The sequence below is a fragment of the Mercenaria mercenaria genome, chromosome 7, assembly GCF_021730395.1.
Source record: "Mercenaria mercenaria strain notata chromosome 7, MADL_Memer_1, whole genome shotgun sequence".
Lineage (NCBI taxonomy): Eukaryota > Metazoa > Mollusca > Bivalvia > Venerida > Veneridae > Mercenaria > Mercenaria mercenaria.
This window is the reverse complement of record NC_069367.1, coordinates 14,080,493-14,105,348: the sequence shown is the minus strand read 5'-3', so window position 1 is coordinate 14,105,348 and position 24,856 is coordinate 14,080,493. Positions and strand designations below refer to the sequence as shown.

Below are 24,856 nucleotides of genomic sequence, written 5' to 3'. Positions count from 1 at the left end.
GACAGTTAATTCTATCCATCTTTACACTGCGACGTCTGTGATGAAACTGATTCAAGTGTATAATAAATAGCGTATTTAAATATGTTTTCAATGTTAAAATGAAATCAGCCTGTACTACTAACCAATCAAAATGAACTAAATTTAAGTTTCTTGATTGGTTTAAATACTTAGGTACTCATACCAAACTTTTCATTTCCAGATTGAGAGCCAACACCATCAGATCTACAGTGAAATAACAGTGCTGCTACAATCTACAGTCAGCAAAACAACAAGATAAGGTATTTATAATTTACTTACAGCATTAACAGTTGTGCATAGAAAAAGGTAATGATTATATATTCGCATGTTAGTCTCGCCTGGATATTTGTAGTCTCGCCTGGTAGTTGTTTTTATCTTTAAAATGCATTTATGAAGTTAGCATACTTGTTTTCTCAAATGAACACAAAATATCCGATTTCAGTATTTTGACCAATCAGATTCATTCTCAAAACAACCTATGAGATTGTTTACTATAAAAAAAACGTGTTCACTTAGTACCTCTATCTTTCTGTTTCTAGAAATCACAGTCAACATGGCTTACACTTGTGAAGAATGTGGAGCTGAATTTAAAAAACTCAGTCAGCTACTTCAGCACAGACGGATTCAAAACCACTGGACTAAGTTTATATGTCCAAGTTGCAAGAATAGTTTTACAAGAAGAGACAACCTGGACAGGCATATGAAAAAACATAGTGATGAAAACGCTCATCACTGTCCAGAGTGTCTAAAAGTTTTTACACGTAGGGATGCTTTAGATGATCATTTCCAACGACACCACGACCAGACAGGAGGAGGACAGAAGCGAAAATCGAACGCAAGCGAGAATGATGGACCTATCAAAAAGTTAAAAAAGGGTGCAGACCCACCTCAGTTTTATACTCTGACGAAAATTAAAAGTCAACGGATCGAGAAATTCAAGACAACAGCTACATTCTACAAGATCTCGTTTCAAAACATTGAAGTAACTGAAAATATATCTTCAACTTTGCGAAAAATGTTTGCCTCTATATTTCAAAATGAAACGGATGGAGCAAAATCTGAAGATTTGTTGAGGGTGACAGTTCAAACTCCGACTTTGGATTACCCGATCGTCATTCCTTTCATAAAATTACCTGAATTAACTGCTGACAGGTTTATGTCAGAAATTGAGCGGGTGCTTCAATCGAACGAAGATTTTGCTATTGATTCAGGCTTGATGTTAGAAATCACATATGTTGACATGCCCAAGGGAGGAACTAGAAAGAGATATAAATTTGTTGACATGGATAAATTTTTATCGGATAAAAAGTGCATATTTCGTGTTCAAAATCGGGACAATTTATGTTGCGCTAGAGCCATTATTACCGCAAAAGCAAGGATAGATGGCCATGAAAAATGGAACAGTATACGTCAAGGTTGTGAGATACAAAGACGACTGGCTGAAAAATTACATAAGGAAGCGGGTGTTCCTCCTACACAATGTGGAATAGAAGAGATAAAAATATTTCAATCGTTGATGACAGAGTACCAGATATATGTGGTATCCAAAGAACATTTCAATGCGATTATTTTCAAAGGTCCAGAGGCAGAAAAAAAGATATACTTGTATTATCATGATCATCATTATGATGTGATCACTAGTATGCCGGCGTTCGTATCCAGGAACTACTATTGTACCCAGTGTGACAAAGGTTATGATCACAAAGAAGATCATAAATGCAACTCTGTTTGCTATGCGTGCCGCAAAGTACATGATCAAATGAAAGATAACTGGATAGAATGCGAAACATGTCGTCGATTCTTCCGTGGTCAGGAGTGCTTTGATCTCCACAAAAGACTTACAACTAAAGGAAATTCAACGTGTTCTGCCATCTACCGATGTACCGAGTGTGGAAAGACTGTTAACAAGAAAATGGACAAGAAGCATATATGTGGGCAAATCTATTGTAATATGTGCAAAGGCTTCTTCCCGGAAACACATAAATGTTACATGATACCGGAATCCACAGGCTTTCAGGAAGAACCAATGTCCATTGAAGAAGAGTTAATCAGTGACAATGCAAAAACATATATTTTCTTTGACTTTGAATGTACACAAGGCGACTTTGTAGAATGTGACATGAAGTATAGTCCTGATATTTTTGGAAAATGTCAAAATTGTTTAAAGTCTGACTGTGGTGTATACGAACACAAACCAAATCTTTGTGTAGTTCAGAAAGTATGTACACTTTGTATGGACAAAGAATTTAATTGTGAGAATTGCGGTCAAAGGGAGTATATCTTTGGTGGTGACAACACTTTGAACGATTTCTGTCATTGGTTGTTTTCAGAAGAGAATTACAACTCTACTGTATTATGCCATAACTTCCAAGGGTACGATTCTTATCCCATACTTCAGTATTTGTATGCAAATGCAATAGTACCAAAAGTGATACCCAATGGGGCAAAAATCATGTGCCTTACGGTACCAAGTTGCAAAATCAAAATGATTGACTCTATAAACTTTCTCCCCATGACACTTTCTAAATTGCCAGCAATGTTTGGCTTTGATGAACTGAAGAAGGGCTACTTTCCTCATTTATTCAACAAGAAAGAAAACCAGCGGGTTGTTCTCGACGGTCTACCAGACCTTTCATTCTATAATCCAGATGGAATGAAACCAGACGACAGACAAACGTTCTTGAAATGGTACTCAAGACATAAAAATGACACATTTGACTTCCAAGAACAGCTATTGGACTATTGTAAATCAGACACTGACATCTTGAGACGATGTTGCTTGAGATTCCGTGAAGATTTCATGGATACCACTGACATTGACCCCTTTGAACAGTGTATCACAATGGCATCCGCTTGTAACCTGGTGTTTAGAACCAAATTTTTAGAATCTGAAACTATTGGTCTTATCCCACGTCAAGGGTATAATCCTGAACAAAAACAGTCTATGAAAGCTTTACAGTGGGTGAAATATATATCTCACATTGAAGGGTATAAAATTCAATATGCTCGAAATGGCGGAGGAAAGGTCATAGGACCATACAGGGTAGATGGTTACTATGAATCCAAAATGCGGAAAAAATTGTATTAGAATTTCATGGAGATTTTTGGCATGGAAACCCCACTAAATATTCGAGGTCAACAGTCAATCCAGTTAACCAGTTGACAATGGGAGAGTTGCATGATAAAACTATAGAAAAACAAAGATATCTTGAGAATGATGGCTATACCTATATTTGCATTTGGGAATCAGAATTTGATAAACAGGTTTCAAATGATAGCAACATGAGGTCATTTATTGAAAGTCTTGACATCATTTCTCCGTTGGAACCGCGTGATGCATTTTATGGAGGTCGAACAGAAGCATATACATTGTACAAAGAAGCTTCCGCAGACGAAACAATAGATTACTACGACGTAACTTCTCTCTACCCATGGGTAAATAAGACCGGGAAAATCCCGTTAGGTCATCCAAAAATTTTCACAGAAAACTTCAAAGAGTTGGATAAATATGAGGGTCTAATTAAGTGTAAAGTTCTACCTCCAAAAGGACTTTTCCATCCGGTTTTACCATGTAAATGCAATGGGAAACTTTTGTTTCATCTTTGCAGGGCGTGTGCAGAGACAAAGGAACAAACCCCTTGTAGTCATAATGACACAGAACGTTCTTTCATTGGCACTTGGGTGCACTGATGAGGTCCAAAAAGCTATACAAAAGGGGTATCAAATAGTAAAAGTCTATGAAGTGTGGCATTTTGACAAAGTATCCAAGTATGATCCAATTACAAAGACCGGTGGCATATTTACACAATACGTAAACACTTTCTTAAAAATAAAGCAGGAAGCTAGCGGATGGCCAAAGTGGTGTCAGACAGAACAACAGAAAAGAAAATACATAAACAGGTATTATCAGAAAGAGGGCATTCTTCTTGACTATGAAAATATAAAGAAAAATCCTGGTTTAAGAGCATTAGCCAAACTCATGTTGAATTCCTTTTGGGGGAAATTTGGTCAAAGGTCAAACATGCCTCAGGTTGACTTGATAGAAGACCCTTCAGTTTATTTCGACAAACTCACGTCTGACCGTGAAGAAGTGACGTGTATTAATTATGTTTCTGACGAATTTGCTGAAATGCGTTGGAAATACAAGGAGGATTTTGTGGATACTAATCAAAAAACAAATGTGGTTATTGCTGCATACACGACTGCACAGGCACGACTTAAACTATTTTCGTATCTGGAAACACTTGGACCAAGAGCGCTATACGCTGACACAGACTCAGTGATTTTCTCAACAAAACAGGGTGAAACAAAACCAGAACTAAACGATTATCTTGGAGACCTCACTGATGAGGTTCCAGGAAATTCAATAAAGACGTTTATAACTGGTGGTCCGAAAAACTATGGGTATGAGTTACAAAAACCGGATGGGGATGGTAATTGTACCCATTGTAAAATACGAGGCATCACCCTGAGCTGTAAAAATATGTTAAATGTCAATTTTGATGTGTTGAGGACGATCGTTACTAAAAGGCAGGATGCTGTACTATCTGTTGTAAATGCTCACAAAATAGCTAGAGACAGAAACAGTTCAAAGCTCATCACAATAAGTGAACAAAAGGACTACCAAATGGTGTTTGACAAAAGGGTGATTGGGGGTAATTATGTTTCCTATCCGTACGGATATTAGTCCAGTTTGTATTATGAAGAAAGCCTCGAGAAAACTCCAGTTTAGTTTAATACACTCAACATGTATATTCAATACAATTTGTTGTAATTTTGTATATTATTGAATGTTTAAACCGATGGCACTGTAAAAACATACTATAGAAAATAATGTAAAATAGAACTGTGTTATTCATGTATTTGAATTCAGCTCAGTCTGGGTAATACTGTATACATGTATATTTATCAAATCCTATTTGATTGTAATAATATTATGTAGCAAAATAGTACAATTAAACTAAATGCAAAGATATTCTGTCTTCATGGTTTTTTTAAACCACCACTATCTATACTAATTCACATTCAGCCCTTTCAAAAGCAGGTATAAACATGCCGCCCTAAATAGTTGTACATGTAAACCTAACACAAGGTCATACCCTATTGGGAATGTGTCGTCTGCTTACATAAGTCCTGTTTAATGACTATGAGGCCTAAGTTATACTGTCTACTATATAACTTTAAACTGATAGGTATGTTTGTTCCGCAAGAACGATCCCAACCCGATTGCATCATTTACATAGAGTATAGAAGGAAAAAATGTCATCAAGTTCGTCTGAAGGGATGAGGGTAACTACTTGTGTCTACGCTTATATTTTTACACACAACTTCCTAGTTCTTTGTATAACTATGAAGTAAATGTTGGAGATTTACAAACCTTATCGATAAAAATCAACTTCAAGGATATTAGAGGGTTCTCATAAATCGTTTTGTGTCGGTTAATTTAACTCGTATATATGTATATAATATGGCGAAATCGAATTATAATGTTTGTTTGTTTTATTATCACAATAATAATAATCTGTTTATTTGTTGTTATTTTGTTGTAGTTGAGTTGTTGCTGTTGTTGTTGTTGTTGTTTGTTTTAGTTTAACATCACATCGACATAGGTTAAGTTCATGGGCTGACTTTCTAGCTTTTGATGATGTAAGAAGACCCCAGGTGCCCATCTGGTTATGATATCATCATGGGCGGACACCGGGTAGATTAACACGTCAAAGTATTAGTAAAAACTGAATGTGTCCCTTAAAGGCCATCAAGATATTAAGGTCAAGTTGACCAAAACCAGTTGTTTTTTAATACCAGAGTTTCACTGTAACCTATCCGTCATGCAGCATACATGTGACATGAAAAGAGAAATATACTTAACCATTAGCCTGTTGACGGCAAATGATTCTGCCTTTGCGACCAGTGCAGACCAAGATCAGCCTGCATATCCGTGCAGGCTGTCATTGTCTGCACTGTTAGCGGATGTGCAGGCTGATCTTGGTCTGCACTGGTCGCTATTCAGTCAGTAAATTTTCAGTGAAGACCTCTTTGAACAATAAATGGTGTTGTCCAAATTGAATGATGCACCAGTCCATATTAGAAATTTAGCAGGCTAAAGGTTAAGACGACTGTACTGTATGGTTACAGACAGTAATAAAGCAAACAGTGTGATCCTCCTGTTTGACTATTTCTCAATTAAAATAAAATTATAAACACTAAGATAAGTTAATGTGAAAGTATAAAACAACTTTACTTTTATGATTTTCCTCCTGACTTACAGAATTATACATATAACGTAAAACAATGTTGTTGTCGGCACAGCATCAATCAAATGTTACTGTGTGACATAGCCAGCAGAAACGTTTTTCTACGGACTGCAGGAGTTTGTTTATAAAACTGCTTTGGACCTTATGTTTGATATTTTTGCATTGATTTTAGAATTACTTACAAATGAAATAGTTTTTCAACTTTGAAATAAAAGATCCTATGCCAGGTGGCGTACTAATAAACAGATGTTACTACAATTTTATATTATAATCTACAATAAAACTGTAAATTGACAAACCTGAGACACCATAAACCTGACAACTTCCTCTTTTTTACATTTTCACAGTGTCGTTCACATTACAATTCAAAATGTAAACTATCGATAAGCTTGAATTGGCGTGTACCGCAAATAGGATAATATCGAAGGTAGTGCCGACCATACATTTCAATGCTCAATAAGGCTTCAAATCTTAGGATAGATGTCATAAATAACTATATAATAAGCACGCTATTCAATAAAGGTAGTTACTTATTAAATATTATACTTTATAGATGCGAAATTGTATTTTTCAAGATGGCGTCCGATATGGCGGCGTTCCATTTCTACGTCGGTTGATGTCTGCACTCAACGATTACAGCTTTCTAAAGGATGTATTAAAAATCATTTTTTTAGGAAATGAATGTTCAAAAGACTGAACATATTCATAGAAAGCATTTGAAATGATTCTATTATACAAATACCAGATTGAATTTTTGAACAAAGGGTAAACTGCATTCTATAAGGCAAGCATAATAATTTTATTAGTGTGATTTGTAAAATTAACGAAAATTAGGAATGTGAGAAAAATATTACGAAACACATGAATGTGAAAATAATATATTAATTTTACAACTTTTAAATTTTGAATCATTCATTTTTCAGCACCGTACTGGACTCGCGCTGATGATCTCTTATGAACAACTCAATCAAACAAACTGCTATTATTTTGCTCAGGTTGACAGGTAATCATGGTGGCATGGAAACCTTCTGAACTTAGCTGAACACTACGTAAGTCAGAATATATATATAACTCTTACGCGAACAAATGTATATTAATGTCGACATACTCGTGGATTGGCAGTCTCGGCGCTGGATAAGGCTGCCAATACACTTCAAACAGAGATTTATGTCGTTTGTTTTCATATTTGATTATGTAATTTTATATCTTGCGATCAGAGCATAAAACCTACTTGAAATGTTAACATAAGTATCATATCTTGCAGACAAATAAATCAAGCTTTATCTTGCAGATAAACATCAAACTTGATAGATAAGAAGCTAGAAATACGATAAAGTTTAGCGTTGTTTTTTAGCACTTATCTTACTTGTATTATTTCTATATCTCTTACACTACTGATCTAATAAGCAAAATAAATACTGTTTCAAGAGATACTTGCATGGCTTGTGCATGTGTATATAATAAATAGCCATTTGCTTTAAAGGCAAAACAAATATAAAACATGCACAAAAATTTAAAAGTTCAAGCGCAGTACCTCCAAATGCGCAATGCCCCTAAATCTTAATTGTAATGATATGTACATTTTAACGTATATAAACAAACGAATAGTCAAAATAAATCATTCTGATAACTAGGGAATAACAAGCAAATAAATGTAAAGAGCGGGGCACCACATAGAAAAGTCAGTTGCAGAAACATCACCAGGGGATTTTTAAATCTGGTTCTAGTACTGTAACACCAAACCCACTTTTTAACCAACACATTATACAAGAACGTGTAAATAACAGAATACCATGCCAGATGAACCTCTACAGGATAGAATTATAGCAAAACAAAGCTATTCAATTCCAGCCAAAAAGAACGCCTAGTGCCGTATAAAGAGCTTTAACACCAAATGTGCACTGTATCTCAAACCAGCAGGGTTGAAAACTCTCTAAGACGACAAATAAAAAACTAACCAAATTTTTTATGGAATTTAATTTACACCGACACAATTGTATGTCATATGGCGATTGCCCAATTTGTTATTGACTTTAGGCTGAATATTATTTCATCTGGATGACTTCCTCACATGAAAGAAATCTACATTTTTCGGTGGTGCTTCAAACCCACATCGGTGAGGGTTAAGTTATTCAAAGTCAATGGCTGTAATCACTCAGCCACGGAGGCAGCTTAACCAAGATACATTAGAAAAGTGTCCATAATCAAGAATTTTACGAAGTGTATTATCAACATCCCCATAAAAGTGAAATAATAATACTCCTTCTTGTTAAAATCTCTTTCTTAAAACTTTTCCTAAACCTTAACACCATTTGACCAAAGTCCCTTTTAAGGCTAATCCTCCTTGTTTCCGTCAAGTAGTTCTAACTAGGCAAGATGTTGACGGCCCAATTAGCACAATATGTGTCCTCTCTACGACGTCCACGTACCAAGGGGCTAGGCGAAGATATATATATATATATATATATATATATATATATATATATATATATATATATACAACAGAGCAGTAGTTTCACCTAGTGGATCACCAATTCGTGAGATGTTTGAAAACGGTCTTTATACATTTTAAAGTTTTGGCTGATTTCATCTTGATAAAAGATTTTTATGATCTAATCAAACGGCTATTTGCGCAGCTTAAACTTTTACTCCTTATCTTCCTTATTCGCCGCCTGTCTTACTAGCTCGTGCTTATCTAATTGTTAAGACTTACTGTTTGGTAAATTTACTTTCAAGATATCAACATTCGGAGTTGATGTTACTGGCTGTTTCTTTCTTACTGGAACAAACAACTCACGAGTGTCAAAGTCTTAAAATGTGTTGAAATCAGTTTCATCATGTAACCTACCAGAGTTCTATTCTGTTGTAACATAAGTTTTATTAACATTATTGTTTTTTATTGTTTTTAATACAAACCCAAATCCGTTTATGTAGCACTGCGTTAAACCGTGGCTTTAATTAAGTTACCTTTGTTAAAGCCAGCTAATTGTTGCAAACAGTTGTTTCTGACTGCAGCCAACTGAAACTATACCATGTCTCCGTGTCCTGCTCTTTCATATCCATATTTCCCACAGTTATATGTTACACTTTTTACATCTCTCCGTCTTGCTGAATGAGAACATGTCATTGAGTATTTTGCCACCCGTGAAGCAACACCATTTTGTTGACGGGTATTTCTTAATAGTTTCTACAGAATAATTTGACCTTTTATGTCAAAAACGTTTGAATATTGTTCAAAATTCACAATATTTACTGCAGTTGTAAAAACGCGCCAAATCACTCGGATTTTTTTAATGTTCCCGATTCGTTGCACCGATAAACGATAAGAGATGTAACCACTATATGATCAACACTGAGCCGAATTGCGGAGTAACATTTATGACCCAAAATGTTACCATTTTCAGGGATACTTTGATGACCATAAAGTGAAACTAGTAGGTGAAAATATCTATGTGTTACCTTTACGACGGATGTTACATTTTTCACACGAGTTTGATACCGAACTCTTTAATTTTATCTATTTCGCAAGAGGCATCACGTACAACTGACATGACAGTCTTATCTTGAACCATTTAAAGAAACAAAGATAACTTTCGACAAACAGACCGCATTATGTTGCTGTTAAAATATAGTATGTAAATTACGATTTATAAAATTATTAATTCATGTTAAACATAATTATGTTAAATCATTGCGTTCTTAAATAATAGTAAATAAGTGGTTATTTTGAAAGCATGTAATTTATATTTATACTGAACTTTATTTATTGTTATTTTTTAATTGATTTTTTATTTTATTTCAGTTTTTTCAGTAATAATCATTCTTACATTCCTTCCAGCTGGGGGTAAGTACTTTATTTCACACTATCTGCACATTACAGTTAGGGATATCACGGTCATATGTTTGACTTAATGAGACATGACACACTATTTAGTCCATTTCATTCCATATTATATTTTGGCGATGACAAAGATTATATAATGTCCTTTCCATTTGTCTTAACACAATAGTAATAGTGTACAGTTTTACTGACTCGAAGGCTAATCCAAAATCAAGTATTGACCTCCAGCAAGTCATACGATTTTGACGTCGTAATGATATGTAAACATAACACAACTTTTTAAAAAGAAAAAAAAAACGTGCAAATGTTTGGATTTGATTATTGTTTTCTAGAGCAACCTTTGTGGTGCTGTATTTGATATTAAAACAATTGCTGCCTATAAGTTTTTTTGTCGATGCGAAGATTTATCGTTTATGGAATAAATAATTATAATCTCAAGATATGCACTTGGGCGATATTACCAATTATTATTAAATCTATATCTATGGTCCTTTCCATTGGTCTAGGTGTAGTCACATGATCAATGATAAAAAGTCGTATTGACTCGAAGGCGGAGCCGAAAACACGTCTTGATCGCCAGCTGTGACGTCATCACGGTTTGACGTCAAAACAATGCGACTTCGTACACAATTTACCACGAAAAAATGACCAAAGGCTGCAGATATTTGTATTTAATGTTTATACTTATGAGAAGGCCGGATTTAATGATAAAACAATTGTTGCCCTTTGTGTTCGGTCGATATGTAGATTTATCAACCTGATAAATCCACATATCGACCTCACCAAAAGGCAATAATTGTATAGTATATCAAGTCAATAAATTGTCATATCGTCTCCATCAAAAGGGGTTACTAAATGAATTACTTTTGTAAGAAAGTCTAATAATAATAATAATAATAGTTGCCGATTGCCTACCTGTGTTCTGTCTGGCATCAAGAACTAGTAAATAAGAAGTAATAGAGTTCATATGTCTGTAAGTGTCTGATAAACCAAACATTGATTACCCTTTCAGAACATTATAATTAAAAACATGTTTAAATGACAAATGCTTGGTAATTTCAGTAAACCCTTAGCCTGCAGGTGCTAAGTGATTCTGCCTTTGTGACCTGTGCAGACCAAGATCAGCTTGCACATCCGTGCAGTCTGATCATGGTCTGCACTGTTCGCTATTCAGTCAGTATTATTTTGGTAAGCACGTACCCCTTTTAACAGTTAATGGTACTGTCCAAATTGAAAAATGAACAAGTTCATTATAGAAATTTAGTATGGTAAGGGTTAATATAACGTGACTCTAGAGACTGTTCCTTATGTTCTAGTTCTACTTTAAGTTTGAAAAATCATCAGGATTGTCTTCCGTGCAATGTACAGTTACGTAATGGAATTTAAACATTCTGCTTATCATGTGTATGAATAATCACATCCCACAGTACTGACATATTTTAAAACATAGAAATACAATTTCATACAAACTTTGTTATTGTTTGTTACAGAATGTCTCGATTGTTTCACATGCACGAATGTAACAGCTGTTTCGCTATGTAAAACGACGAAGACGTGCAAGCCCGGAGATGTATGCAACAATTTAACATGGTTATCATGTCAAATACTAAAAAAAAGTATTTGGTAGACTTCTGACATAAAAGCGTTTGTTGACTGTGTTTGTTTTTAAACTTTTAAAATCCTTTAGAGTAACAGTGTAACGGTAGCCGATCCGTATTCACAATCGCAAATGTTCGTGTAATTATGTATTATCTGTTGCTTTTTTGGAATCCTTCGGGCATTACAGAAAATTGCTTCTTGATAAGGACCGAGAATTCCGAAACCGCATACATTACGGGAAATATGTAATCGAACAGAAAATGACGACTGTCATTATATGCTTATTCATTTTAAATAAATGGTAATTACTCCGAACATTGTTATTAAAGACGTATCACTAAACAGACTTTTCTGTAAATGTTTTAGTTACTACTAGCCATACTTTTCCTTCAATTCTCTGTATCAATTAACAGAAACTTTGTTTTCAGGCGTGTTTTGCAGAACATTTGCAGACTGCAAATGGAGTGATACTTTCATACGGATGCAGGCCAGTCGGTGTGAGTTATTTTGTAAATGAAATCTTATAAGACAATAATAATGGAAAACAGTTTCTTGCTTTTTTCTTCTGTGTTTCTTCGTGAAAAAATAAACAGACACGATTGTAATATCTCGGCGCCGTTTAAGTGTAGGTTTCTACGCTTAAGAGTTTGTTTTCAAGCTCGTCGTATTTCCTGTGTTTTCATAAAGTGTTATATGTCACTATCATGTTTGAAAAAAAATGCTTTTGTGGAGCAAACATTTTTAAATTCAGATATGTTTCACTATCACCACATTCCCAACAACTGGAAGTGACAGAGAGTCAGGGTCAATTGTAGGTCGAGCTTCCGCGATTTCTACAGCAGCGTGTTCTGAATGCTGTCAGGACCATAACTGTAACAGACAACTGTGCCAGCACTCTTGTAGGCAACTTTTTTCTTTTTGTTTTGTTGCCAATTTATGTACATGTAATTTGTTCAAAAAGTGTTATTGTTGGTGTGGTAAAGCTACAGAAACAGGAATACTATGTATTGCCTTTCTCATCTTCTCATAATCAATGTTGGGCCTTTATTTTGAGGTATACACAGATAACTACGGTGTTCCGTTAGGGCCAACTTGGTTTCGCACTGTCGTCGTAAGGGCGAAATCGCGAAAACACGATGCTTTGACTAGAAATTATGATGTGATAAAGCGAAAACACGATGCGATAAAGCGAAATCACGATGCCAAAAATATCGCATTTTCGCGCTATTAATATCGTGTTTTCGCCCTCGATCACCCATCGTCCTTTCGTGTTTTCGCCTTCGCGGTTAGTGAGGCGAAAACGCAAAAACACGATATTAATAGCTCGAAAACGAGATATTTTTGACATCGTGTTTTCGCGTTTTTCGCCCTCTCAACCGCAAACTTTAAGGCGAAACCGCAAAAACACGATGAAAATGATGCCAACTGGTAGCGTATTGAGCCCTGGATTCGAACGGATTAGTACTTTACAGGCATCCTAAAGGTATGATCTGATATGCAGAATGATTACCGATTATCGTAGTAAGAATTATGGCTCTATTGTGTTCAACCTATAGTGCAAGTCTCATTGCATGCTTCAGTATGATTATCGGAATCACGTATTGTCGAACCTTAGTTAAAAGGTACATACCTTCTTTTGATACATAGCATTTGGTACATTGTACCACTCAACCCTTGATATGCGAATAATTCAGTGTATTGGATAACGTGATTATGTAATGAAAGAATTGGATATCATACACGGATACAGATGTACTGATACCGAAATAAACTAAGCTAAAAACTCGTGTTTTATAGGTCATCTGAGTGTGTGCATCATTGTCTACTAGACAGTTACTAAAGATATTCAAATCATGGTCTCAGGATCCAGTTGGCTCCACCCCAGTAGTCACTTAGTGCTACATAGGCTTATATATATATATATCTTATTGTTTAAATACAGTAAGCTGCATTTTCTCAGGTGAACGCAGGACCAGTTTGTACTCTTGTTTATTTATTGTCTGGCATTTATTCTTTCAGATAAGCCGAAGTCTGGGTTTCTTTGGATACATAGCTTTTAAGCTTAAACGTCCTACTTAGTCCAAACACTTCAAATAATGTAGGGACGATGACTATAATGTTCATTTTTGAAATGTTTGAACGAAGTAGAAAGTTTTAGCCAAAAAGAGATATATCGTCAGAAACAGCATGAAAATAGTTCCAGACTGGGACATGTCTGAAGGAAAATTAAAAAAGCGCCCAGCAACAAAAATACCACTTTTATGCATTTTAATCAAATGATACCATATCCTGGAATTAAGTCCAGTCAAATACAGGAGGAGAATATTTGATGTTTGAACTTAATCAGGTGATATTCCTAGACAGAAGACAAACAAGATCCGGTTTGCAGATTAAATGAACTAAAATTAAATTAAAATTTATCATTGCTCTGCTTAATCCATACATGTGCGTCAGTGTTTTAACGAATGCATATACTGTTTTATATCTTTCAAATACGTCTTTACACAGTAGTATTAAATATAGCGCTTTTGGCGCAGTTTAATCTAATTTAACATTTAGTCTTTGACCTAAACCGACCAATACCAACCAATTAAAAACCCACAGGTTTTAACTTTACTTTCGTTTTCTCATATTTTCAGAAAACCTGGTTATAAATAGCTGACATATTTTCTGAAAATGTTATATTGGAATTTACGTTGTATTTTCTGAAAATGATAATGCGGAAAACCACAAATTCAACCAATCAAAAGCCTGCCATTTTTCTGCCAAGTTGGCAGCAAACTGTCATTTGCTTTTACTTTGGCTGAATCTTTGGCCGAATCTTTGGCAAAACTTTGGCAGATTATATTATATTATTTTTATTAATAAAATGTAAGATATTTGATCTTATTTTGAATTAATAACTACATTATTAGTCTTTAAATAATTTTAAATACATTTGATATAGATGAGTTTACAGAATAAAATATATTGTTTGAAAGAAAGAAAATTTACTGATAATATAAATCCTCACTATGTTACAGCAAAAAATGGGAAAAGAATGTTAATGGCTACCTGCGCATCTTGTGGGAAAATGAAATCAAAGTTTGTTAAAAGTACAGGGGGTAATTTAGATATTCACAAAGCAATGTTACCTTTATTACCTAAGAAAGGTTTAACACTTCCAGGATATAATTATTGTGGGCCAGGAAATCCCCTAGATAATGGACCCCCTGTCAATGAACTGGATGCAGTATGTATGGACCATGATTTTTGCTATGACAGTGATGTAAAAAAGGGTACATGTGATAAACAAATGCTTTCCAATTTAAATAAAACTAAATCAAAAACATTTGGAGAAAAGATTGCAAAACATTTAGTTGTGAAACCTATAATTAAAACGAAATACACACTTGGGTTGGGACAAAAACAAAAGTCAAAAAACGGGAAAAGGGGGTAGAGTATACCCCCGGAATCACTGCAGAGCCGGTAACTCTGAGCTACCGCTGGAGCGATGAATTAGCAGAAGAATTACACAAACCAATTAAAAGGAAATTTAGGAAACGAAGAGTGATAGTTAATGATATTGATGATACTTGGTCAGCTGATTTAGTTGACATGCAAGCTTTTTCAAAATATAATAAAGGAGTAAAGTACTTGTTAACTGTTATTGATATATTTAGTAAATATGCTTGGGTTATTCCATTAAAGAATAAAACTGGAGAATCTGTTACTGAAGCATTTGAAAAAATAATTTTAGAAGGACGATTACCAGTAAATTTATGGGTAGATGAAGGAAAAGAATTTTATAATAAAAAGTTTGAATCATTTTTGAATAAAAATAAAATTAATATGTACCATACATTTAATGAAGGAAAGGCTGTAGTTATTGAAAGATTTAATAGAAGTTTAAAAAGAATAATGTGGAAATATTTTACAGCAAATAATACTATACTTATTTAGATAATTTGCAGGATAGGTAGATAAATATAACAAAACAAAACATTCTAGTATAAAAATGACACCAACCGAAGCCAGTAAAAACTTAAATAAAGGTACTGTTTACTTTAATTTATATGGTGATTTTAAAGATATCAAAGAGCAAAGCAAAATTTAAAATTGGTGATCGAGTTCGCTTAAGTAAACTTAAAAGACATTTTGAAAAAGGATATACACCAAATTGGACAGAGGAAATATTTATAATTTATAAATTAATAATACAAATCCCAGAAAAAACTCTAAAAAAGTTTTAAATGATGAAATATTTTAAAGGGTTTCTTTTTAGGGACAAGAACTTTTCCCTAACACAAGAATTTTTTAGATTAAAAAAAGTTTTAGACGGAATGAAAAAAACACTTTAGAAAAAGGGGAAAGGTTTAGTGAAAAATTTAATATTTGGGGAAATTTTAGCGATTTTTGAAAAAATTTAAATTTAGAAAAAAAAAATTTTAATTTAAAAAAGAGCAAAAAAAAATTAAATTTTTAATAATAAGGAATAGAAAAAATAGATCATTAATTTATTAACTTAACTAAATAGCGTGCTTACAGAAAAAGTTAAAAATTTTTTGGGGGAAAAAAAGTAGGGGTTTATATATTACAGCAGGTGTCTTTGTTGTTCAGCTGCTTTAGTACTTGTTCCAGTTTTTCCTATATTTTAGGGCTGGGCTTTTCCATCATAATTACCATATTTATAACAGCAAAAAATTGACGAAAGAATTTTTTTTAAAAAACACTCTCAAAAAATAAAAATTATAAAAAAACACGAATCGCACTTTACTGTATGCCCTAATGACCTGAAAAGAAATAAAGAAGAGAAAAAAAAGTTATTCAGGATTTTTTTACAATACTATTAAAAAATGCAGAAAAAAAAAAAATTATTCAACCCCTCTGAAATGCTATGAAAAAATTTAAACTTAAGGATATAAAAGAAAAAAGGAAAGCTGATAAATTTTAGTTTTTTTTTAAAGTTTTTTTATAAGTATATTATATAAAAGAGGGTTTAATAAAAAGGGATGAATGTTTATCCCAAAAATTATCTGCATTAGGAAAATAAGGGAATCCGTGAAAATTATAAAAAAGTTTTTAAAAAAAGAAATGTTTTTAAAATAAAAAACTTGAAAAAAATAGTTAGCGATGAATAAAAAAATCATTCTTTGATAAATTAAAAAATGTTATAGATCCTTATTTTAAAAAATAATTTTTGAATGGAACTGTGGTTGTTTTTAAAATGAAGAAAAAGACTGAAAGATTTTGTTTGCCCCAACCAAAAAAATTTATCGAAACAACCTAAAAAAGTTATTGAACGATGTATATAAGAAAAAAAGTATATAGAAGCATTACAAAGCATCAAAAGATTTGGTTTTATGGGGGGTTAAAAAAAGTGTTGTAAAGGGCCCAAACCGGTAAAAGGGGAAATATAAAAATTTAAGGGAAAAAGTTTATAAGTTTAAATTTTTTAATTCTTTTTAAAGTAATTTTAAACTTTTTATTTTTTTTTTTTTAATTTTTTTTTTTAAATTTTTTTTAATCCTTTTTGCTTGAAGTTTTTTTTTAAATTTAATAATAGATGGAAATCGAGAGATTAAAAAACAATATTATAAAAATTTAAAATTAAATTACAATAGACAACCCCCAAAGAACAATTATTTTAACTATAAACGACTTTATAAAAATATTAAATTAAAATTAAAATTTTAAAAAAGGTAAAAAAAAAACGTTTTTTAAAAAAATAACTTTTGAAAAAATGGAAAAAAATGATACAATATTAAATCAGTTTTTTAATCAAAGGCTTTGAAATTTTTAACACAAATGAAAAAAAAAAACTTTACATAAAGTTTTTGATGAAATAAAAAATAAATTGGTAATTTGGATTCTGAAGGAAGGGGCTGGAGAATGAGTCAGTTGATGTATTATAAAATAGAAAAAGTAAAATCCAGGGGCTGCTTCAAGTTATTTAGAATTACAAAACCCTTTTAAAAATTAAATAAAAGGTTTAAATAAAATAAAGAATGATGATAAGAATTTTTTTAGATGGTGTCATTTGGTTACAATTTTTTTGAAAAAGCCCTCAAAGGTTTCAAAATAAAAAAAAAAATAAAAACGTCTGATTATACTGGAAAAAATTTTCCTTTTACATTAAACAAATAGCTAAAATAGAATTTTTAAAATGAAATTCATTTAATATATTTGGATATGAAGAAAATAGATTTATCCATTGTACATTCAAAGTATCAATACGAAAAACCCTGTGACATGTTGCTAATTACAAGATAGAATAAATATAAAAAAAAGAAAAAAAAATAAAAAAAAATGTGATGATGTAAACCCTCAAGAACTGTAGCCAACATTATTTTGGAAAAAAAGTTTTTAAATAGATTAATGTTCAAAAAAAAAAATTAACATAAAAAAACATTTTTGAAATAGTTTACAAATTTTTCACAAAAAAGAATATTAAATGAAATTTCCAAATTTTTTAGCATTAATGGTACCAAGGTTAAAAAAAGGGCCAAAAGAGGGAAGTAAAAAAAAAAATTTAAAAAATTACAAAAGGGTTAGCATACCTTTGTAATTTAGTGATTTTGAATCATAACTAAAAAAGTTTTAACTGCTTTACCACAACGAATTTTCATTTCTGAACCATATCAAAATCATATAGATTGGGGTTTAGGCTATAAAGTTGTTTGTTGCTATGACGTAAATATACTAACCAACCCAGATTTATAGAGGTCCTAATGCAGTTTTAAAAGTTTTTTAAAAAAATCTTGAGGAAGAGAATTTGAAAAGAAAATTGTTTTAAATTTTAACAAAGAACTAAGAATTTTAAAAAAGATGAAAGGAATTTAAAAAACAAAAGTTTTGTCATTTGTGAAAAAAATAAAAGGGAAAAATAAAACCCCTGTCCGTGACCTTTGTCAATAACGGGAAATTCAGGGAATGCTCACTGAATGTAATATTATTTTTAAATTACCAAAAAATTCCCTGTTTTTTCAAATTTTAAAGGGGTTTGACAGTATTTTATTATGAACAAATGGGGAAAATTTAAAAAGAATTAATGTATTCCAACTATGGAAAGATATAGGGCTTTTATATTTTGATTGGGTTTTTTATTGTTTCTTTCCCCAATTTAGTTCAACTTGGAAACCAGAAAAAAATTTTCCCGAATTTAAATATTTATTCAAAATTTGATGTGAAAGATTAATTTTTTAAAACAAAAGGTGTTTACCCATTGATTACAGGGTTTCTTTTAAAAAAAATTCAAAGAAACAAATTCCCTTTCTAAAAAAGATTTTTTTAAATTTTTAAAATAAAACTAAATTTTGAAATGAATAGAACATCCCAAAAAAGTTTGGAATAAATTTAAAATTAAAACGATGGGAATATCAGATTATATTTAAAAACGCGTATTATTTTTAGCTGATGTATTTGAAAATTTTAAAAACTATTTTTAGGTACTAAAAATTTAAATTCCTTGTCATTTTTTATAGTCCGGGTTAGTTGGGGATGAATAAAAAAAAAAAAAAAAGAATTAATTTTAGATTAATAACTGATTTTGATATGTTTTTTTTATTGAAAAGGGACTGAGAGGGGGAATAGTTATTTTTCAAACAGATACGAAAAGAAAAACAATAAATAATGAAGGATAAAAATTCAAAAGAAGAAGCAAATACATTAGTACCTCGCGCCAAAAACCTTTAGGGTTGGGCTATTGTCACCTTTCCCCTCGGGAAATTTAAATTATACCCGAAAAAAAATTCAAAAAATTAATTGCAAAAGGTAAAAAAAATTTTTATGTGAATGTGATCTTGAATATCCAAAGAATTCAAAAAACCCCCACAAGATTATTTTTTAGTCCTGAAAAAAAAAAATCCCGATCAATGGCTTTCTGATTTGAAAAATATTAAAACAGAATTTTGAAATGGGAAAAAAGAAATGTAAAAAATTTGGTTTTTCAATTTAAGAAAAAAAAAAATTATGTAGTTCATTATAAAAATCTGAACTAATACAAAAATTGGGGTTAAAAAGTAACAAAAATACTAAAATTTTAACTTTTGAGAAAGCCCCTTGGTTAAAAAAGTATATTGTTTTTTCCTCAAAAAGATCTAAAGCAAAAAATCTTTTAAAAAGGTTTTTTAAAGTTAATAACAACCTGTTTGGGTAAACGGGGAAAATTTTACGTAAGGGGTTTTTAAAAAAATTAAATCATGATAAAAATTTTTTTTTTAAAATACATACCCAAAACCCTTCATTTTTTATTTCAACGATGTTTAACTCCCCTTTTTTTACATAGAAAAAAAGAAAGTTTGTTATTAAACCCCCTTTTTAGTGGAATGGATTCTAGATTTTAAAAATTTAATGTAGTTTTTTCATTATAATTTTTTAAAGGGAAAAATACGAGGGAAATTTGTAAATTATTTTTTACTGACACTGTTATAGTTAAAAAATAAAAACCAAAGATGCATATGAGGTTTTTTTATAAGGAAAAAGATTTTTTTGATAATAGGATTAGAAAAAAAAACTCAAAATTTTTTTTAAAATAATAAAAAAGAAATTTGGGAAAATTTAAAGATGAAGCTGCCGGCTTTCCCCTTGTTGAATTTGTGGATTAAGAAGAAAAAGTTTTCTATTTTTTAAAAAAAAATTTAAACATTAAAAAGTAAGGAATAAAAAACTTTTTTGTAAGAAAAAAATGTTCAAAAAAATTTATAAGATACTTTGTTTAATTAAACCAAAGTAATCACACCTTTAAAGTTTCGTTCAAATAAACACAATCTTTCATTTTTTTATAAAAAAAATTTTTAATGTTTGTGTAAAAGATTATTTTTGTAAGGTATTGTACATTAGCTTATTTTTTAAAATTTAAAAATTTAAAATTAACTCTTAAATTATAGAACCAAAAATTGTTAACGAATATTCATAACGTTTAAAGAAAAAAATTAAATAAACATTTTTTAAAAATTCTTTGAAAATTTAAATAGAAAAGATTCTTTTTTTCTTTTATTTTTTCTGATAACTTTGAAAAATTTACTTTTTTTCTTTATTTTTTATTTGAATTTTAGCTTCCCCTTTTTTAAATTTAAAATTGCATCAACAAGAATAATTAAAATGCAAAAAATTTAATTGTTACATTTTCCCTTTTTTGAACAAAACCAGGCTAGCTTTACAGTTTTCTTTGAAATAATCCACCATCAATCTTGGGTAAAACATTTTAAAAAAAAGGGAGTTTTTTTATTAATTGCCTTTCATTTTTTTTATTTTATTTACTTTTATTTTAGAATTTCCCCTTTTTTAATTTTTAATTTTTCAGTTAAATAAAAATATTTTAAAAATTTTTAAATTTTTACATGCCCTTTTTTATTAAAATAATTTATAATAGTTTGTTTTTTTACTCTTTGATTTTTAATTTTTTAGTTTTTAAAATACAAAAAATCTACAACGTATTTATCTTGTAAATTTTAATAAAAAAATAAACAATAAACCCGCAAAGCAATTGTTTTTTTTTTGATATTGAACATTGTTGTTTTTTTTAATTTGGTATATACTTATTATTCTTTCGGGAGGAAGCCCAAAAGGATCAAAATAAAAAGATTTCTCAAAAACCCCCTTGGTTTTATAAAAGTACATATTTTTAAGTAAAAAACCCAATGTGTTCCGGGACAACGAGTGCCCAAAATTTATAATTCCAATTAAACCTTTTTTTTTATTTTAGTAAATTATTTCTAAAAAACCACCCCTAAAGTTTTAATTTTAATTGTTTTACCCATTTAAATTTAAAAGTTAGATTTGGTTTTTTTATAAATTTTATTTTTTTTTTTCTATAGAATTGTCTGAAAGTCTCGTTGAGAAAAATCGTAACCCTTTTCCATTTAAACAAAGATGTAAAAAAAGGTTTTTGACTGCACCCAACATACAAAAAAACCCCCCGTCTTTTTTTTGTTTTTGTGTTTTTTAATCACTCAGACCCTACTAATTGCTTTCTTGTTTAGGTGTAAGATTGGTGTAAATTTTTCTTATCTTGCTCTAAATATCCTTTTTCCAAGTATTTTACAACACCAGACTGGCTAGCCCAGACAAACCCCCAAGCTGAGGGGCAAATTTTTTTGGAGTTTTTTTGCTGCCTTGGAAGTTGTTTTTCTAAAAACCCAGCCAAAGCTTAAAAATCCCCTTTTTTGACCTGACGGACATTTTTTTTTTTAAAATTTGTAATTTCTAATCCCTCTATTTCAGAGTTTTTTTAATTTTGTTTAAATTTGTGTTTTTGAAAAAAGAAAAGGGGAATTTTCCCACGAAATTTGTTTTTTTTTTAAATTTAAAAGTATGTGGAATTTTTTTATTATAAGCTTGTGCTTTTTTTTTCTTTTGCCACTGAAAGGTAATTTATATTCAAAAATTTTGTGACTTTATATCTTTATTTGTTTTTAATTTTTACTTTATTTTAATTTTTTTTTTAACAATAACAATTTTCATTTCCAATGTATTTATATAACTTTTTCCCTCATATAATAAATTGCTAAAAGGACTGTGCTCCCGGCGAATTTTAATTTAGCTTTTAATGTAATAGTTAGGGTCATCTGAGTTACTTCCTTTTTTTCCAAGTTAAAATGAAAAACCCAAACAAATTTTAAAAATTTGATTATTTAGCAGATTTCCCCGTTTTATTATTTTTTTTATAAAAAATTTAAATTAATCATCATATATTTTATATACGTGTATTCTGTTTTGGATAAAAAACACTTCCCAACTTCAAGACGACAAGAGTCAAAATCAAACATTATTCTGCGCATCAATTTTTAAATGATTAATAAATGTGGTTTTGTCTTTGTGAAATTTTTACAGGTCGTTGTAAAAAAAAAACATTTTGGGGTTTGTTACACCCTGTTTTTTCTAAAATTTATGTTCGTCTGCGTGATCAGTTGTTTGTGTTATCTTTCCCCGAAGGTTGACCACTGTTTTAAATTTTTCATGTAATTGTAAAACCAAAAATTCTTTAAAAACCAAACGGGGAAAACCCATAGAATTAATTTTGTTAAAATTTACTCCCAGCATCACGCTTTAGCTCAAAAAATTAATTTCATCATCATCTGTCGCTGTATGTTATTTGAATTTGACTTGGAGTAAAATTTTAGTTTCAAAAACCCTAAAAAAATAAAAATTTTTTTGGAATCTTAGATTTCCCTCATTACCACCTTAATTTAATGTTTTTTTGAGGCAAACCCGATTATATTACTTGACCCTTTCCCTGTTCACAGTATCATTTTTACTAAATAAAAAAAATCATTTGTTCATTTGTTTTTGATAATTTAGATAGTTCAAAAAAAATTTTTTTACATTTATTATTTTTGTATAAATTATTCAATAAAAACAATTTTTCATTTTTTTTAAACCCATAATTGATCAATTAAAAAAGGCATTATTAATTAGGCAATTTGTTCCATGCATAATTACCACCATCAAAGCAAATTTTACTTTAAATTACTTCAAAATAAGCTTTAAACCAATCAAAATATGAACTTCTATCATTAATTGTAAAGTGATGGTTTTAAACATTTTTTCCCCGGACAGATAAAAAAGCTGTATCTAATTGAATAGGATTTAATTTACTTTCACAATTTCTTTTTGTTCAAAACAGTATATTTTATATATTTTTTTATTTTTTATTTTATTTTTTTATTTTATTTTTTTATTTTTTTAAATTTAATCTTTTTAATACGTTTTTGTTGAGTGAGTTCCAGCACGAGCTAAAGTCCCAGATCGAAAATTTTCTATTTTTCTATATAATATCTCCTCTTTTTATTAATTTTTTATTATTTTTTTTAAATATTATTCTTTTTTGAATTCCTTAGAAATTTAAAATTCCCTGCGGAGAGGTTTTTTTTAAAATTTTTTAAACAAGTTTCGCTGCAGTAATTTCCAACTTCTTTCCCCCTTTTCTTTTTTCCATTTCAAGTGCTTTTTTCCTTTCTTTTTCCCAAAGTTTTTTTTCCAGCTGTGTAATTAAAGATGCAACTCCGCTTGAAAGAAATTTTCGTTAAATGTAAAAGATACTGTTCCTCGTATAATTTCTTTCCGTGTGGCATCAACATAAAAAATATTCCTTTTTTTTGTCATAAATTTTTTTTAATTATAAAAAAACTAAAGTTTTTAATTAATTTTTTTAATTTTAAATGTAAAATTGTTTCAACCTTAAAATTATTTTTTCCCCAAAATACTCTGTAATTATTTTCAATTTGTTTTTATAATTATTTATTAATTTTAGAATATCCAACCTTTTTGGTTTTTGTAAAGGTAAATTTGTTAAAATTTCAGTACTTAAAGCATAGATAATATCCTGAAATTCCCCTCAACAAGGAATATCAAAAAGATCAAAGAAGTAAATGTTCCCCAGAGTTAGTTATATTTGGTGTTTTGTTCCCCCCAGTATTTTCCAATTTTTTTTTCTCAAAACCAAGCAATGTAGAAAAATTTTTATTTCCCAAACCAATTAAAAAAATTGTAATTTAAAAACAAAATCTTTTAAATATTAAATAAAAAACCAACTTTTGGACAATTTTGATTTATCAAATTCATAACATCATTTCTTTTAAGTTCCCAATTAATTTTTAAATTTGGGAAATGTAAGAACCATTTGTAAAAAATTTTATCTTTCCCAACCTTTCCCATTATATAACGAAATTTTTTATTTTCATATTCTCAATATTATGCCAAAGTAGGGCATAGTGTTAATACTACCAAACCAAAAACTAATTTTTTTTTATCTAAAAAAAAAGAACGACTAAATTGATTGTAAACATCGGAGTTTTTTTTTATTTTAATGTTTCGAACTTAAAATTTTTTTTTTGTTTCCTTTTTTAATTAGAAAAAAATTTTATAAACATTTCAGTTGTTCTGGTAAAAAGTTTATTTTTAATAGTTCATAAAATTTAATACCTTCATTTTTTTTTTCTTATTTTTTTCCCGCATTAATTTAACCAAATTAATCCAAGTCATTACCAAATTTTTTTGGATTACATGGAACTACGTCATAACCTTGTCCCTAATTTCTTTTTTTTAAAAATTTATAGACTTTTATTGATAGGTAATCCTGACTTTTCTGTTTAAATTTTTGAATATTTTCTTGAAGAATTTAATGTTTTTTATTTTTGTTATATCTTTTATTAAATTAAAAACA

At 30.4% G+C, this 24,856-nt stretch overlaps 2 protein-coding genes across 3 annotated transcripts in view; both read left to right on the top strand.

Moving 5' to 3' along the window:
• The first annotated feature begins 571 nt into the window (after positions 1-571).
• LOC128558201 (uncharacterized) lies at positions 572-3,106 on the top strand. Its single transcript, XM_053547043.1, has one exon. It carries the CDS (start codon positions 572-574, stop codon positions 3,104-3,106), a length of 2,535 nt encoding a protein of 844 aa, XP_053403018.1.
• Positions 3,107-9,838: 6,732 nt separating this feature from the next.
• Positions 9,839-24,856, top strand: part of LOC123555601 (thrombospondin-1-like) — a 246,666-nt gene continuing 231,648 nt past the window's right edge. The window contains exons 1-5 of one of the 2 annotated variants that reach the window (XM_053547609.1): positions 9,839-9,903; positions 10,075-10,116; positions 11,604-11,683; positions 12,141-12,209; positions 12,464-12,611. In XM_053547609.1, the coding sequence (XP_053403584.1) occupies positions 9,885-9,903; positions 10,075-10,116; positions 11,604-11,683; positions 12,141-12,209; positions 12,464-12,611 (358 nt within the window). In that variant the 5' untranslated portion in view covers positions 9,839-9,884. The remainder of the gene's footprint in view (positions 9,904-10,074; positions 10,117-11,603; positions 11,684-12,140; positions 12,210-12,463; positions 12,612-24,856) is intronic. The other variant, XR_008371600.1, reaches the window with a different exon arrangement.